The sequence below is a fragment of the Octopus sinensis genome, linkage group LG13 (genome assembly GCF_006345805.1).
Source record: "Octopus sinensis linkage group LG13, ASM634580v1, whole genome shotgun sequence".
Classification (NCBI taxonomy): Eukaryota; Metazoa; Mollusca; class Cephalopoda; order Octopoda; family Octopodidae; genus Octopus; species Octopus sinensis.
This window is the reverse complement of record NC_043009.1, coordinates 16,937,851-16,957,342: the sequence shown is the minus strand read 5'-3', so window position 1 is coordinate 16,957,342 and position 19,492 is coordinate 16,937,851. Positions and strand designations below refer to the sequence as shown.

Here is a 19,492-nt window from a genome sequence, read left to right as displayed (position 1 = left end):
CTAACCAAGAGATGTATTGGTAGCTTGTTATGCATGTCTGTATTTATATATATATATACATATTGGTAAAAACGGTAAGATAACAAAAGAAAGAAAGAGACCTCAATATTATGTAAATAGAGGAAATTTATCTGTAAAATAATATGTGACAATTATTCGGTAGCCAAGATAAAACTCTGAGTTTCAGATGCCGAGGTGGAAATCCACACCACCATCTCTTCGGTTATCTGGGCATTCAGGTCTTTTTTCCTTCTCCATAAGCTATTTTTGATTTGAAGCTTTCTTCGATTTTTATAATAATATGATTTCAAACTGCAATTGTAACTTCATGCAACCAGTTATTGAAAAGACCGTTACTTGAAAGGACCAATGAAACAAAGCTATTTTCAAATGTGTATCTATCAAAGCAACTGCATATATATATATATATATATATGCATGTAACCTTATTTTGTTCTATTCTAAACAAAACTGTCCAACAAACGGGAATGTGAAACTCTGAGTAACAGCTTTTGTGATTTTCTTGCTGCTTTTTAATAAAGTGTTTATATATATATATATACATATATTTAAAATGAGGGTGAGAAATTAGATATTAATTTAATTAACATCGATTTCACACCAGTGGTCTAGCATATAAAAAAAAATGAAGGTTCAGTAAAATTGTATTATATACATATTAGAGGAAAACTACTATTTGGATACCCTTATGCTAGAAATAGATCTGCTAAGACCATAGCGGATCTATTTCTAGCATAAGGGTGTCCACATAGTGGTTTCCCTCTAATATGTATATATATACATACACACACACACACACATATATATACAAGGAACACAGCCAAGATGTATTGATAGCCTGTGGTGTGTGTGTATGTGTGTGTGTGTGTGTGTGTGTGTGTGTGTGTGTGTGTCTGTCTGTCTTTGTGTCTGTATTTGTCCCCCCCCCCCCCATGACTGTTTGACAACTGGTGGTGGTGTGTTTATGTTGCCATGGTTTCGTGGTTAGGTGAAAGAGGCCAACAGATTAAGTACCCGGCTTTAAAAAAGAAACAAGTAGGGTGGTTGATTTCATTCGACTAAACATTCTTCGAGGCAGTGCCCCAGCATGGCCGCAGTCTAATGACAGAAACAAGTTAAAGATCTTACTGGGCTTGGAAATACATAAACTGTTAAATAATATCTTTGATTGTTCTAGAACCTGTTGTTGAAACCAAAGAGGAGAAACCGGAAGAAGAACCTGTAGCAGAAGCCCCACCTGAAGAGGAAGCAGCACCTGATCCCCTTGAGGTTATTTTTACTCCTTTCTTGAAGTTATTTTGGTAGAATTGGTTGAGCAGTAGACGAAGAACCATGGGACATTCAGTTACATTTCTCTCTATCTTGACTTCACATTCCATAAGCATTAACTTTCTGTTTTGTGTGTGTGTGTGTGTGTGTGTGTGTGTGGTGTGTGTCTTTAGGAATGACTTTTATTGGCTTTATCATTACTACAGAAATATTGACCTTGTCATGTAATAAACAATGTTTTCTATTAGTTCAGAAGTATTAAAGCTAGTTGCCAAAAAGGCAAGTGGAATGGGACTATAATTTGAGTGAGACAATTGGTAGAACCAGCTGTGTTGTATCATGGACATTATGTTCTAGCTTTGCACAAGATGCATTTTACTGAGGTTAGAAATAATCACCTTTAATAGCAGTTAGTGTGAAATTATACTTGATGTAATTGGCAAGTAGTTGTGACTTCAGTTTGAATGACTGTTGCTCTAATGTTGAATACATAATTCTGTTGAGTCACTCCTAAGTTTTCTATATTGGTCAGATTGCCAAGGACTTGCCAGCATTGGCAATTTACCAATAAATGACTGCAGTTTATCTCCATGAATGAGTGGATGAATAGCTGAGAGCAGAAAGAAATGAAGAGAGTTCACTAATTAAATGAAAGAAAACCATTAACAAATGCTTAAACAAATATATCATCATCAATCATCATCATCGGTTAACGTCCGTTTTCCATGCTAGCATGGGTCAGACGGTTCGACTGGGGTCTGGTAAGCCATGGAGGCTGTACCAGGCTCCAGTCTGGTTTGGCAGTGTTTCTACAGCTGGATGCCCTTCCTAATGCCAACCATTCCATGAGTGTAGTGGGTGTTTTTTTATGTGCCACCAGCACAGGGGCCAGAGGAGGCTGGCAAACGGCCATGATCTGTTGGTGCTTTTACATGTCACCGACACAGATGCCAGTCAGGCGGGCGCTGGCATCTGCCACATTCGGACGGTGCTTTTTATGTGTCACTGGCACAGGCGTCTTAACTACAATTTCCATTTGATTTTTATTTTGATGTTGGTGTTGACGTACTTGACTAAATAGGTCTCCTCAAGAACAGCGGGTCACTCTGTGATCCAAGGTTAGCACAGCAGGCCATCCTGCGAGCCATGAACTCACTTCATTTGTCGGGTCTTCACAGTCACAGCATATCTCAGGGGTAAGTTTATAAAACTGTTCAGTCAGTTCTGTCACCATTATTGTTTTCATCAACATCACCAGAATCATCATTGTCATCCTCCTCATCATCATCATTTAACATCTGTCTTCCATGCATGCATGGGTAGGACCAGTATCACAATAATATTTCCCTTACACTCCCACTAGCATACCATCTTTTCAGATATTTTATTTAATCGCTATGATATCCTAAAACCATGGTGCCACATAAAAAGCGCCCATACCAGTGCCATGTAAAAAAGCACCCAGTATTCTCTGTAATGTGGTTAGTGCTAGGAAGAGCATCCAGCTGTAAAAACCAAGCCAAAACAGACAATGGAACCTGGTTTAGCCCATGGCTTTGCCAGTTCTTGTCAAGCCATCCAACCCATGCCAGCATGGAAAACAGACATTAAATATTGATGATTATGATGACGTTCTCTAGTCCAATCTGTTTGTATATTCTCATTTCTCCTTTGCTTTTCCTCTGATGAGTTCCTTGCAAGGTGTCAGTTGTTTGGTTTTCACTTATCCTATATCTCCATACCAAACTATCTCTCCTTCACTTTTACAGTCACAAAAGAGAGTTTTGTTGTTGATAAGCTAAAGAAAGTAAATATTTACTGACTATTCTGTATTCAACTACATTGCATGCTGTCATCTGAGGACAGCAGCAAGAATACACAGCATTTGAGAGATAGATGAGGAGAGAGCACATCTGTTGGTCAGAGGCTGGAGTCTGTTGGTGTTTATCAATTAGTTGGATGGCTTTCGTTTGCTGAAAGATGTGAAGCAGGATATTTTTGTGTGTGGCAGTAGAGCCACTCCAAATGTGGCTTTCACTTGAGTTTTGTAGAGCATCAGTAACTGTGAAGCTGAAGTAATATTTTCTCAAAGAGAGAGCCTTGTCTTTAGGATGGGTTTTGCTATATTATATAAGTAAAATTTGCAAGAAAGACATTCAATTATTATGAACTCTCACATATGTAATAACTCTGAGGATTTCAGTTGTATGTCGTGTATGACTGAGTTAAGTGGAAGATTGTTTCTCTTTTGTGCCATTGCTGTTCATTTTTGCTATTGAATAATATTGTCTTTGAGTGTGGAGCCTGTACAGGTTTGACTTGTGGCATCTAGATTGGATATGGTTGACACTTATGATCAAAAGGTCAAGATGTGAAGGATAGTATCATTTGGATTGGTGTTAAAATTGAAGTAAATGACAACATTTTATTAATGTACTGGAGAAAAGTTTAGGCAAAACAGTGAGCCTTGGGAACACCAGATCCCATCTTTACTTGTAGTTGTAAGTCTTTTAAGGCACTAATCATTTAATAATGAAGTGAATGGAGTAACTATTTTAAAATTATAGTTAAGTATCTTGTTTAGTTATGCTGTATGTTAACTTATCAAACTGATGGTAATATTTTTAATGTCAGTTACGTACAATAATTCCGTCCCTGAATGCTTATTTGATGTGTTCAGCTGAATGGTCAAGTTCAAAAAATGTAACAAAATTGCTAGCGATATTGAAGTCATTCTGCTAAGAACTCTTAACTCTCAACAGAGTCAGCCAATCCTTAAAAGATTATAGTTTCTGTTGGGATTGTCATTTTATTAGATTTTTTAAAACAAATTTTTATTTGAAGATTCATTAAGGTGCTGTAGATGATACCATTTATCTCCCTGCACTTCACATTGGATCCCTACTACTCTCCCTTATCACCTCTTCCTCCCCCTACACTTCCCATTGTATTCCTACTCCTCTTCCTTATTTCCCCTCCCACCCTGCACTTCACATTGTATCCCTATTGTCCTTTATCTCTTCCTCCTCCCTCTTTGCACTTCACATTGTATCCCTACTACTCTCCTTATCTCCTCCTTCCTGACCCACTCTTATTTTCCTTCCTTCACTTTCTCTCCCCCAAATTGATATTCACTATGCCCCACTCAATCCCTGTCTCTAATCATCTGTTCCTCTATCCTGTTTTCTCTCTTATTGATCTTGTACCTTGAACTCACGTTTCTCTCTCTCTCTCTCTCCTCTCTCTCTCTCTCTCTCTCTCTCTCTTTCCAAATAGGGAAGCCATGCATTCATCTCTTCAACAAAACACCTCTCTCATACTTCCATATCTCTTAATACCAAGAGCCTTGTTTTGTGAGTACTTGATGACCTCAAGTACCCTGTACACTCTGCAAAGTGGTTGGTACTTGGGAGAACATCAAAGCTTTAGAAACCATGCCAAAGCAGACACTGAGGCTCAGTACAGCCCTATGGCTTGTTTGTTCATGTCAAACCATCCAACCCACACCTGCATGGAAAAGAGGACATTAAATGATGGTGATTATAATGATGATGATGACGATGATGAGTTTCTATCTATCCTGAAAATATTGAGAAGATTTTAATAAACTTCAATGGTGCAGTGAATAGGATCATGAATGTGTGGCCTAAAAGGTCTTGCATTCATGGAATCGGTCCTGCTCATAGGTGTATATTGTCCATATAATGTGTTGAAGAAACAACAAGTTGAAGTCTGGAAAAAGTATTCCTTGATTATTATATCTTCTCAGATTTGTTCATCACCAACAGTTTACAGTTTGTCTTGTAGGATATCAGTGCTGCTCTACAAAGCATTAATTTGTTTGGTGAACCAGCTCCAGAAGAACCTAAGCGTGTTGAAGTGAAGAAACTTGAAGATGAAGAAGTGGCAGAATATCCATTCCCTCAATCTCCAGGTAAGCAATAGTAAGATGTGGCATCAGTATCATTACTTATTTGTTCTTTCTTATAGGTTCAAGAATTTCATTTCTTAGGTGCTCTATCCAAACAGATCACATTTCAAATTCATGGTTCGTGGAAACTGTTTTCATAACTCATCACTTACAGATCAGTACACAGAAATGCATTCTTTGAAGTATTCATACCTGATAAATTTTCAGGTGAGCAGAGAACCTCAAAAGACAGTCTAATGGTCAAAAGAGGATTGTAGACAGTTGGGTCTATTGTTGAGAGGTTGTCAGCACATATTTTGCCACCAGTGCTAAGCAATAACATAACTGTTAATGACTCAGCTCATTTACCTGGAAATCTCTTATTATAAAAGGCAGATTTTATCTGCCTCCCTTTGGGAGTTATACAAATCTACAATATAGGATTTCTTCAATTACAATTTACCTTGCATTTTTAAGAGTACAATGCATCGCGTCATGCCAGGTCCAGTTTTTAAAATTTAAACTCCAGTTAAGCAAAATTTACAGAAAACTCACATTCTGGTGTGTGTGTCAAATGCTTTTCTTAGTCTGGTTTACAGCACACGCAAACGCACACACACAGTGGGCAACGAATAAAATGAAAGTAATTGACTTACTGTAGTGAGTGATTCTTTCACTCTGCCTCCCACTTCCTCTTTCCACACAGACACGCAAATATATAAATAAAATTGTAAGCTAACGTGCGTGTGTGTGAGTGGGTGTGTGTGGGTGTGCGCGTGTGTGTGTGTGTGAGGGTGCGTGTGTGTGTGTGTGCGTGTGCGTGAGTGTGTGACAGGAAAGTTTTTTACGACGAATATAACACCTATATCCAAGTAGCAGAAAGATAAGACAGTAAGGTGTGATTTGAGGGAGATTTGGCTGCTATTTCTACCATGTCTAGCTGCCATGTAGGGGTCTCCCTCATAGCTCATACATACATATATACATAGATAAGACAGTAAGGTGTGATTTGGGGGAAATTTGGCTGCTATTTCTACCAGGTCTAGCTGCCATGTAGGGGTCTCCCTCATAGGCTCATACATACATATATACATAGATAAGACAGTAAGGTGTGATTTGGGGGAAATTTGGCTGCTATTTCTACCAGGTCTAGCTACCATGTAGAGGTCCCCCTCATTGGCTCATATATATATACATACATAAGACAGTAAGGTGTGATTTGAGGGAGATTTGGCTGCTGTTTCTACCAGGTCTGTTAGGCCTTCTCATGTAAACTCAAGCTTTCTCATGCCTTCAACATATGACCAAAGCAGAGAATGTATTCTTTTATTCTTCTGCTTTTTCCAGCCATTGGTCTGTGGCCATGCTGGGGCAATGCCTTGAAGAATTGTAGTTTAATGAATCAACTCCAGTTTTATTTTTGTAAGCATTGTACTTATTCTATCTGTTTCCTTTGTCAAACCACTAGGTGACAGGGATGTAAACAAACCAACATTCGTTGTCAAGCAGTGGTGGAGGACAATCACAAGCACAGACACGCACACACACACACATACATGCATACACATATACACACATACATACATACATACATATATATATATGTGTGTATATATATATTGCAGCGTGGAAGGTGTTTGTAAGCCATTTAAGAAACACACAAAAACCGTTACATTCACTTCAACATTTAAATTTAATTTGCCAAAATATTTTCGTCGCTTTCAGACCGCGACCTGTTCACTGACAAAAATATCGTGCTAACAGGTCACGGTCTCAAAGCGACGAAAATATTTTCACAAATTAAATTTAAATGTTGAAGTGAATCTAACGGTTTTTGTGTGTTTCTTAAATGGCTTATAAACACCTTCAACGCTGCAACTGTTTTCTTTCCAGCACACGATCTCAGATCAAGTCACTTACTATGCAAGTACATCTCTGTAACTATATATATATTTATATATATATATATATATGTATATTGGTAAAAACAGTAAGATAACAAAAGAAAGAAAGAGACCTCAATATTATGTAAATAGAGGAAATCTTTATATATAAAAGTGAGGTTGTGTGTCTGTCGCCTACGATTTAGATTCCTAACTACTCCCACATTTTGCGGTGCAGTTTAACCAAAACCGGGTATCTTATAGTCGTGATTCATATCGAGACCGTCTGGGTATTAGCGCGCATCTACGATGAGTCTACGATTTAAAAAAAAATTTACCATCAATTTTTCCCATTTTTAATCCATTTTTGACATATATAAGGGAAGTAACTCTCTAAAATTTATTATTAAATCTCAGAACGTAAAAAGCTACATTAACACCCCTCCCCCTTTGTGGTTAGCCATATTGAGATGTCTATTATACTTTACATCTCTAAAAATGCTTATATAATTATTTCCCTTACAAACCCGAGCAACGCCGGGCGATACTGCTAGTAGTTAATAAATAGTGACATGCAGTTCTCCAATGTAGGAAGTTTATGATATTTCATCATCCTGCCATGCTAAACTAAAATCTTCTCAAAGAGATTGTACAAAAGGTGATAAAGATAGTACTTTTATAAACATATGCTATAGAAGTGGAGTGATAGGCTGAGCTAGAATCTAGTTTCAATTCCTGCTTGTAATCTTTTCATTTCACTTATTTTTCAGTATCTCAGGAAAGGACAGCAAATTTGAAATATGGAATTCTTCTTTTCCCTTACTTTTAGTATTATGTTTTTGTAGAGAAATCAACAAAATATCGTTTCAATGTTGAGAGATATTACATCTAAAACTAAAAATGTTACAGGGAAAAAAGAGGGGAAAATAGTTATGAAAACTGCCCACCAACCTAGGTCGCAGAGCTTCATGCTCCATTACACATATTATGTTCTAAGATAAATGTGTGCTAGTTTACTTAATTGTCCCCTTATATGCATAATTGTATGCTTTGACTACCCCTATCTCTACCTATCTGAATTTGATATTAAGACTACATTGTTTCCCTTACATGTACTTAGTAAATAAATTTATTTTGTTAACTAGCACCTCCTGAATTTGATGAGTTTGATGATGACCCAGACGTTGTTGACCTGCGTAGCTACCAAGTGGTTAGTGGAATCTTCACTATAAGTCTGTTACATCTACCTCCTCAGCCTAAAGTCTGTGGAAATTGGACAATTACTCAAGGTCAGTGAAGTTTAAATTATAAAGCATACTGAGTGAGCCCAGTAAAGAATTTATATGCATTTCTTTTTACTGCTTTTACATCCACATTAGCACAGATGGGTCAACTAGCATAGACGGATCATTTTTCTAAATTCAAGGCATTTGTGAATTTTTGAAAGCACATTTTTTTGTATAGCTGACTCTTTTTCTATTCGAATGTGAAATCAGAAAGGATCATGTATGATAGCTGTGGAGCTTGTCCAGATCAACTCATCACTTCTCTTGTTCATCTTCTGATTCTGATTATTCTCCTTGTCAAAATTGAAGCATGTCAAGTTACTCAGGATGCCCTCTCCTTATCACTTGTATCTCATGTCCTCATGCATCAGATATCTGATACTGGACTATGATAGCCCTCATCGACTTTCTAGCATTGTCACTGACCCTCAACCTGCTGAATGAACTCAACTGTTCTTATGACATCTGATTGCTGAGAATGTTGGTTTTTGATGAATATGGTTGACATGAAGCCTTCTGCACTTTCCCATCTCTGAACGCAAGGGACCTAATCACATTCAAGAAGCTAGCAACCTTCCAGTTGCTTTGGCTGGCAACTACAACTGCCATTTTATTTCCCATATCAAATTGGAATCTACCATAGTGATTTACCAATACATCTGGAAGAAAAATGTGAAAATTAAGATTTACTGCATTTCACGTTGCTTTATATTAGGTCATTTTCCATTTACGGCCCACTAAAGTTGTGTCCATAAATACTTGGCTAACCTGTTTAAAAAGAACTTCCTCTTTCTCTCTCTCTTCATACAGAAACAGCCAGAGCAAAGAAACGGTCATTGTCTCATTTTAGTTAGTTTTAGTACAAGACACATTTCAGTTGAACAAGACATCAATCTGCTGTATTCTTTTCTCAGCAACATTTCTTGTTTGCATTATTTTTCTAGTGCTGAGAACATGTTTTCCACACAGGTATAAATTATACTGCTGCTTTTCCAAATATATTCATTTGCACAACAATACTTCAGTCATTTATGTTGTCATTGAAATGTATTCATTTTATATATGTGAATTCCTTTTTCATTCAAACCCATACATTTACAAATGAGTACACTGAGTAAGTGTACCATTTGGGCTGGCAGAAGCCTGCTTTCTGATAGTATGTTGAAAATAAAAGATTATTGAAGTCAATCACAGTGTTAATCCTCATTTAGTATTAACACTGTGATCGACTTCCATATTGAAAGTAAGGAATGCGGTTGTTGCGTATTAGCACTAGAAAATTTGTGTTTAGCACCACAGCTAGTGTTTACTATGTGATATGGCTAGTGTGAATGGGCAGATAGAACCCTCTCTTTATATATACATGCATGCATATATATACCTACAAACATATATATATATGCATTTATATGTAAACACCGTTTCGACCCTGTGCTTGAGGAGACCTATTGAGTCAAGTACATCATCATCAAAAATCAATGGAAATTGTAGTTGCGATCCGTGCCGGTGGCACGTAAAAAGCACCAACCAATTGTGGCCGTTGCCAGCCTCGCCTGGCACGTAAAAAGCACCCACTACACTCACGGAGTGGTTGGCGTTAGGAAGCCTATCCAGCTGTAGAAACACTGCCAGATCAGACTGGAGCCTGGTGCAGCCTCCTGGCTTCCCAGACCCTGGTCGAACCGTCCAACCCATGATAGCATGGAAAACGGACGTTAAACGATGATGATGATGATGATGATTGTGTGTGTGTGTGTGTGTGTTTTAACCTTTAGCATTTAAGCTGGCTGTATCCAGCCCAAATATTTTCCCTTTCTTATGGTCAAACCAGTCAGATCTGACCTTTCACACCTACCCTACAATGTCATCCTAAAAATAAACAACCACATCATTGAAATCTCAAAGCTATGAGATAATGCAAGATTAATTCAAAATGATGTAAATAAATAAGAATTACATTTGACACAGTAATCTGAATGTTTAAGGGTTAATGTTAAAGTGCCTCAGATTATATTTTCTACTACTTTTCATCTGAATTGGGGAAGTAATAAGTTTGGCATTCTTATTAAACTAGAGCATGGTGTGATGTTACAGACTGGCTCTTTAAGCAAGAAAAAAATTTGTCAATGTCCATTAAATTTAAATCCAGTTAAAGAATAATGAGGCATGGAACTCTGACAAGGTGTTACATCTAAGCAAAGACTATGCATAACCATAAATAACTGTCATTTGTGTAACTGTAAAGCTTAATGGAATATCAACTTCTGGAATGAATCACTCTCTAAATGATTCTACTTTGTGATATCAGCTCAGTAATGCTGAAACAGTTAATGCAAGAGAGATGAGTTTATTTCTTGATTTGCACACCTTAGTAAAATTGGCTTTTTTTTTTTTTTATCTTCTGACATGACATCTTGCTGTACATCCTCTGCAACCATGTCAATCTATTCCTCAGAAAATGGAAAACACTTATGAGCTTTTGAGAGACAGCTCGTGGATTAATTTCTTGTTTGATATCCTGTTTTGTAATAATCATAACATTTACTGAAATATCATGGTTTTAAGTAGTTGAGTTCTTTTGAGTTAAGTCCATTATTCTTGCTTGTAATATTGCTGTGTCCTTGACCAGTTTTATTTCCAAGTCATTGGAGCCTTGTACCTGATGACAGGATTCTTGAAGTAAAAGTATCCATTATTGATTATTTGCTTCATATACTGAAGGCACTTTTTTTTTTTATCTAGAGTGGCTGTGTGGTAAGTAGCTTGCTTACCAACCACATAGTTCTGGGTTCAGTCCCACTGCGTGGCATCTTGGGCAAGTGTCTTCTACTATAGCCTCGGGCTGACCAAAGTCTTGTAAGTGGATTTGGTAGACAGAAACTGAAAGAAGCCCGTCATATATATGTATATCTATATATGTATGTGTGTGTATATGTTTGTGTGTCTGTGTTTGTCCCCCCAACATCACTTGACAACTGATGCTGGTGTGTTTATGTTCCCGTAACTTAGTGGTTCAGCAAAAGATACCGATAGAATAAGTACTAGGCTTACAACGAATAAGTCGTGGGGTCGATTTCTTCGACTAAAGGCAGTGCTCCAGCATGGCCACAGTCAAATGACTGAAACAAGTAAAAGAGAAAAAGAGAGAGAGATTTAAGACTTTTATAAATTGATGAATGGATTTTCTTGACTGTGACTTGTGTGTTCTAAGTTGATGCCGTATGAAAATCTTATCTATTGGTTTAATATAAATATTCTAGAAACACTTATAAAATCTTCGTAGTTATCTTTGTCTACAGCAAATTTGAAAAATTTTTTTAAATACAAAGTTATGTGTTAGCTGCTGATATATCGACGTAGAACACAAATTCACAAAAAATTTCTGAAAATTTCAAAAGATAGAAAAATTATGAGGGCTTACATGGGTTGCTTAAACCAGAATTATTGTTGTTGTAGTTGGCTTGTTAAGAGATGTGTGCATATTTGTGATGATTGTTTAGGATATAAAGGAAGGCTGGTTGTTGTGTGTGATGGTGTGTGGCTCAGTGGTTATGATCATAAGACCGTGAGTTCAATTCCCAGTGATGCTTTATGTCCTTGAGCAAGACACTTTATTTCATGTTGCTCCAGTCGTCTCAGCCAGCAAAAATGAGAAATACCTGTGTCATGCTGAATCTCCTTGAGAACTACATTGAGGGTACACATGTCTGTGGAGTGCATAGCCACTTGCATGTTAATTTCATGAGCAGGCTGTTCCATTGATCGGATTAACTGGGACCCTCATTGTCATAACCAATGAAGTGTCAGTTGTGTTATACTACTTCTTTTGTTATTGGTACTATTTGAAAAGCAGGAGGTGTTAAGGGCATTGAAGGCTTGTGAGAGTGCTAAAAGTGTTGTAGTTGGGTGGTGTGTAGCCTTATAGAATGGTAGGGCCTATATATTTAATATAATTAATGTGCTACTTAAGGGTGGTGAGCCAGTAGAATTGTTACCACATAAGACAAACTGCTTAGTGGTGTGTCTTCCAGCTCTTTATGTTCTGAGTTCAAATGCTGTCAAGGTTAGCTTTACCTTCCATCCTTTCAGGGTCGATAAAATAAGTACCAGTTGAACACTGGGGGTAATGTATTCAATCTATCTAGAATACCCTCAAAGAATGGTAATGTGCTGTGTTCTTAAACATGTACTTTTAAAATCCGTCATTTCCAGTTTATTGACATTTCCTATTAATTTACAAATGTCCTTTGTGTTTTCTGTGTATTGAATGCACGTTTTTATGCTTGCTTATTAGACATTCCCATTGTGAAATGATCTGTCTGGTCTGATTGAAATATAATTTAGAATAGTAAGTATTCTGTGTTCCAGTAGTAAGAAAATTTACCAAATTATGCGTTCATGATGAAATCTTCTTTATTCCATAAAGACGTCTTTAAAAGCATTAGTGTTACTACAGGATTTTAAAATATTTTGTGCTCTATTTGCAACAGTGTGTGTGCGTGTATGTGTGTGTATGTATTTGTGTGTGTGAGTAAGAGTCTGTGTATTCATGCGTGTGTGTGTGCAAGTGTGTGTGTGAGAGAGAGAGAGACTGAGAGCATGTGTGTGTTGTGTGAAATGTTTATTTTCCTATGTATTCTGTGCACACTGGTGATGTTGAGACAAGAAGTAACAATGGTACTTTCTGTTTCTTTATTATTATTTTTGTTGTTGCCGTTGTTAGATTAGATTTAAGTTTTGGTGTTTGGTCATATTTACAGGATTATTTTGTAGACATTGTAAGATACCTTTATAATGTTTTAGATTTATAACAACTGTTACAAATTTATGCAGATCTGTAACTACTGTTATCCTATGATAGCATTTATATACGTGAGAAATATTTCTGTATTGAGTATATATTGTTCAACTGTCCTCTAATGACTTTATACAGAATATATATAATTATTTAGATACACATACACACACTCACACACACACACACACACATGCACATACGCATGCTCATAGGGATGGCTATTTTTTGTGGATGGTTATTTTTGTTGTTGTTGTTATTGTTATGCCACAGAGCCTCCCAAAACTAGACACCGATATCAAAGTGTTATCTAAGCTTGACAAGATTATTTATGAAGGAGAACAACCAATATCAGTGTAAGTAATCGCCATAAATCATGAATCCACAAACACTTTTCACTTTACTAGAATGAAGGACAATTCAGAATGACAAGACTAAGATATAAAAAATTCACAAATAAGCATATGTATTCCACCCCCCCCCCACACACACACATGTATACATACATATTTAAACCTCTTGTGATCTTATAGATCCAAGATACACTGGTTTAATATATTGTACTTTGAAGGAATATTTCTTCTATGAATATATTATAAAACATTAAATATTATTAAGTTTGAAAATGAAGAGATTCAATGGATATAAATGAATTTATTAATTAACATTTCCTACAATTGTTTCACTTCACACCCAATTTAAATTACAAAACATATAAAATAAAAGTTTGCATTTTGAGTATCCAGGGTGGAAGATCTTTAGGGCAAAATGGACATTACAGAGTTTACATTTTGATCAGTTGAAATACTCTAACAGACTATGCAGATGAAAACGTGTTTATTGTGTGTGTGTGTGCGTGCATTAATGCTTTTATTTAAATACAGTTATAATAATAACAATAATAATAATGAATTAGCATATATAAGAATTAAAATAAAGGATAAAAATAAGGATTAATAATAAATAATGAAAATAATGAAATATTATATTAATAATAAAACATAAATAAAATAAAAATGGATTAAACGTTGTTTTACAAAATATGGATGTCCACAGCCCATTTTGGCTTATGTGTGAGTGTATGTTCATGTGTTTACATGTGTGCTTGTATGTGTGTATATGTTTACTTTTATGATTGATTTTTTCATGAATTAGATAAAAGAATATAAGGGAATATATATATATATATATATTAACAAACTGATATGACTTCACAACATGTTACTAACATACATACACACTTACACACACATAAACCAACTTAGACAGTAAACATCTATATATATATATAACAATTAAGGATAACTTCTTAATAAGGAATCTTAACAAGAAATTATCAGGTAGATAGCGTGAAAAACCTCATAAGAGAAAAATTTCGAAAATAATTCTTTCTTATTGAACATATTAATTTATATATAGAGGGCATTATTACACATACATGCCACACGCTAAGAGGGACATTAGTCATTTCTACCAAAAAATTTTACTAATCATACCCAATGCAATTTTTCAAAGCTAGACATTTAAAAAATGAATTTAGTCTTGTATCACCTGTGATTTCGTACTTATCGCAGTTTCGACCGTACTCATCAGCAAGACAGATTCTGAACATATCATAAATAAACGAACCTGCACCGTCAAAGCCGAACAGCTATCTGTTCAACCTTAACGACGCACATGGGGAAGTTTACATATAATACATCCGGTAAATGGCAGGCTTCTTCGAATTGCATTTCGGGTAGGAAAAGTTTTTTCGGAATAAAATTATTTAACAATTAAGGATAACTTCTTAATAAGGAATCTTAACAAGAAATTATCAGGTAGATAGCGTGAAAAACCTCATAAGAGAAAAATTTCGAAAATAATTCTTTCTTATTGAACATATCAATTTATATATAGAGGGCATTATTACACATACATGCCACACGCTAAGAGGGACATTAGTCATTTCTACCAAAAAATTTTACTAATCCTACCCAATGCAATTTTTCCAAAGCTAGACATTTAAAAAAATGAATTTAGTCTTGTATCACCTGTGATTTCGTACTTATCGCAGTTTCGACCGTACTCATCAGCAAGACTGATTCTGAACATATCATAAATAAACGAACCTGCACCGTCAAAGCTGAACAGCTATCTGTTCTGGGTATGATTAGTAAAATTTTTTGGTAGAAATGACTAATGTCCCTCTTAGCGTGTGGCATGTATGTGTAATAATGCCCTCTATATATAAATTAATATATATATATATATATATATATATACACACACACACACATAAACAGTCATACATAAACTAAAATAGGCTATGAATATCCCATACCTATAAATACATATTTGGTTATAGAAATATTTGATAACCTTTTACTAATATACATACACACTTATGCACTAATGAAACAACTTAAGCAGTAAGGATCTGTAAACGCACACACACTCGTGCATAAATTATGACATCCATACTTGTATTCAATAACCTTATGCTGACACACATACACACATATAAATTAACTTAGGCAGTAAACATGCATATATATATATATACATATATATACACATATAAACACATGAACATACACTCACACACAAACCAAAATGGACAATGAACTTCCATGTCTTGTAAAAATCTTTCATCTCATTTTTATTCTATTTATTTTTTATTATTAATATATTTCATTATTTTCATTATTTATTACTAATCTTTATTTTTATCCTTTATTTTTCTTCTTATATATGTTAAGTCATTATTATCATTATTATTGTATTTAAATAAAAATAAAAATATCAATGCAGGCACACACACACACACACAATAAACACGTTTTCATCTGCTTAGTCTGCTGGAGTTTTTCAACTGATCAAAATGTAAACTGCAATGTCCATTTTGCCCTAAAGATCTTTCACTCAGGATACTCAAAATGCAAACTTATATTATTACATATATTTTGTAATTTAAATTGGGTGCGAAGTGAAACAATTGTAGGCAATGTTAATTAATTAATAAATTCATTTATATCCATTGAATCTCTCCATTTTCAAACTTATTAATAATGTGTGTGTGTGTGTGTGTGTGTGTGTGTGTGTGTGTGTGAGTGAGTGAGTGAGTGAGTGTGTGTGTTGGAGTAGTTGGCATTAGGATGGGCATCCAGTTCTCAAATCAGACTGAAACCTGGTGTAGATTACCAGTTTACAGTCAAATTGCCCAATCCATGCCTGCATGGAAAACAGATGTTAAATGATGATGATGATGATGATGATGATGATGATATATGTGTGTGTATATATAAATATTTATATACAATTTTAGATAGAATCAACAAAAAAAGTGCTCCATCCAGTGGGAGATAGATATCAATTTGAAACATAACTAAAAGAGCTACTTATAGTTTCATGCTTTTATGATACTCTACTTAAGCATATTTATCAAATGCACCATGTGTCTCCAAGTAATCTTTCAGGCTTTGTTTATGTGTTACATATATTTTAAAAGCAAGGACACTGGACAGCGAGAAAATAAGAAAAAAACATGAAAAAACAAAAGAAAAGTGTAGAGAAGGTTGATGCAAAAAAATGGAATGAGAAGAAACAAAAGCTAGGAAATTCAAATCCCTTTCCTCTCTGATTGTAGAAGCCACAATTAATACATCTGGTATAGAAGAAAATAACAGAAAATATGTCAAAGTCTGTGAGACAGCAACAACTCAATCCACAGTGGGTGATATGACAAAAGAAACTTGCCCATGTATCTACACCTGCTAAAAATTTCAGATTTGAAATTATGGAATGTATTGAAATTCTTGGATCTAAGAAGAATGTGAGATCTTTCTGTTACACATAAGTTGCATTTCTTAGATCCATTAACATATGGCTTGGATTTTAACTCAATTCTCCAATTGATTGTTTGTGGTGTGGAGCTGGTCTTCAAATTCCGTATGTGGCTAGTTGCATTACCTTTATCAATGTGCTGGAAAGAAGATAGGTGATTTGCATAACCTGTTTTTTAAATCACCTTAACATAACCCAATGTAATTCTTTTTCATTATCTTAGGTAATTGGGTGTTTTTGCTATTATCAGTTGTGATATGAAAATCAATCTAATACTATCTCGGGTTATCACTTTTACTTTGATATCATAGAACTGAGTACAAATAATACAATGGGATAAATGTTCAAATGATACATCATACCATGTCTTGCTCGTTAAATTTGTGTTACTAGGCAACATTGATTGTTTGTTCTGGTGGCATAGTATTACACCATCAAAGATGACTCTTGCAAGCATTCAACAGCTACAACCTTTCTTCTTTTTTCTTTTCTTTCTTCCTTTCATTCATACCTGCATACCAAGTTACATAAGGTTCAAAGCACCCCTTAGTTTTTCTTCATTGAAACCCTCATCACTTCTGAAGCACTGTCTTAATCTGCAATGTTATGGCTCCTCTATATTTTCAGTTGTCCCAACTGAGTTGGTCTACATGGACTATGTAGCTGACCCTCCACTGCCAACAGAATCTAAAGAATCAGGAGAGGAAGGGGAACTGAGGAAAGAAAAGGAAGCCAGTCTTGAACAGAAACGGGATGAGAGACCTCTAATTGGTATGACGTTAAGGTAATTTCGTATCCTTAGTAATAAAATGGTTACTGTTGTTAATGTTGTTGTCCTAGACAACTTTAAACTAACTCTGTATCACTAGCGTTAAACTATGTTGATTATGTTTTTAATCGTGTGTGTGTGTGTAAATTATAGATAAAGAGAGGAAGTATATGATAAGTAAAATTTATTTTACCATTGGATGTCAATATCCAACTACAGTTGTTTTGCAGTTACTAATATATACTAATAATTTATTTTATATTATTTTATAAATGATTTAAGGCAATTAAGGATACGAAAACAAGGAAAGCTCCTGGACCACTAGGAATCACCACAGAGATGTTTAAAATATCTGGTGGGGTAGGAGACAGCCTAGCCACTTGAATAGTTCGTCAGGTTATCTAGGAAGGTGTCACCCTCAATGACTGATGTGATAGTAATAGAGTTAGCTGCTATGAGAGTGAAGGTGATGCCTTAGATAGAAACAACTACAGAGGTACCAAACTACTGGACCCAGACGCGAAAGTTACAGAGAGAGTTATAGCCCAGTTGATTAGTAATAGAGTTAAACTATACAAAATGCAGTTTGGTTTTGTGCCTGGGAAGAGTATCACAGATGCCATCTTCCTAGTGAGATGGCTGTAGAAGTATCTGGCGAAAAGTAAATCATTGTACTTGACTTTCAAGAACTTGGAGAAAGCTTTTGACAGAGTCCCTTACTCTGTTATCAAGTGGTCTCTAAGGAAGTTAGAAGCAGATGAGTGGCTTGTTAGAACTGTACAAGCTATGTATAGTGGTGCTACCAGTAAGGTGAGAGTTGGCCAAGAGTACAGTGATGAATTTAGTGAACATGTAAGGCTTCACCAGGGTTCAATTCTCAATCCTCTCTCTTCATCATAGTCCTCCAGGCCATAACAGCTTAAAACTAGCTGTCCATGGGGAGTACTTCATACTGATGACCTTGCTCTTCTTGTAGAATCTGTAACAGAATTGGAGAATAAATTCCTGGTATGGAAGTAAATCCTGGAATCAAATGGCCTTAAAGTTAATCTAGTGAAGATCAAATTTATTGTTAGTGAGAAAACAGAATAAGACTATCTTTCCATCAGGTGAATGACTCAATATTTAAGAAAGGTGCAAGCTATGGACACATAAAAGGTAGAATGGAATCACAGGGACAAAGAAAACTTGTCATATATTGCAGAAGTGCAGGAACAATAAGCATTCAGGGCACACAGAAATTAGATCTTTCAAATGCCCTGGAGGCTCCATTGAATTCGTAGATGGTTTCTATGGACCTAGGTGACCTAATTATCAGTGATGAAAGATGTTCTGAAAGTATTGTTGCAAGAATAGGATGGAGGATATTTAGAGAGCTATTATTGGCAACAGAAGACCTCTCTCTCAGAGTGAAAAGCAGATTGTATGATACTTGTGCATGAACAGCTATGCTCCTTTGTAATGAGATGTGGGCCCTGAATGCAGACAACATGCATAGACCAGAGAGAAGTGAAGTTAGTATTTTCCAATGGTTGTGCAACACCAGTATGCATGTATGACAAAGTGCTAATGTGCTGAGAGAAAATTTGGGTATAAGTGGAATCAGATGCAGCTTGCAAGAGAGGAGACTACGATGGTTTGGACATGTGATGCATTTGAATGAAGACTGCTGTATAAAGAAGAAGTGCTGGTCCCATCTCTCTCACTCTCTCTTGTACTCTTGCTGACATTCAC

General features: G+C 35.7%; 1 protein-coding gene across 3 annotated transcripts in view; it reads left to right on the top strand.

The window, feature by feature from the left end:
• The window catches only part of LOC115218609 (axonemal 84 kDa protein-like), an 85,583-nt gene that overhangs the window by 44,187 nt on the left and 21,904 nt on the right, over positions 1-19,492 (top strand). For all 3 annotated transcript variants that reach the window (XM_036508169.1, XM_036508168.1, XM_029788510.2), the window contains exons 9-12: positions 1,199-1,290; positions 5,098-5,224; positions 8,229-8,372; positions 17,617-17,773. In XM_036508169.1, the coding sequence (XP_036364062.1) occupies positions 1,199-1,290; positions 5,098-5,224; positions 8,229-8,372; positions 17,617-17,773 (520 nt within the window). The remainder of the gene's footprint in view (positions 1-1,198; positions 1,291-5,097; positions 5,225-8,228; positions 8,373-17,616; positions 17,774-19,492) is intronic.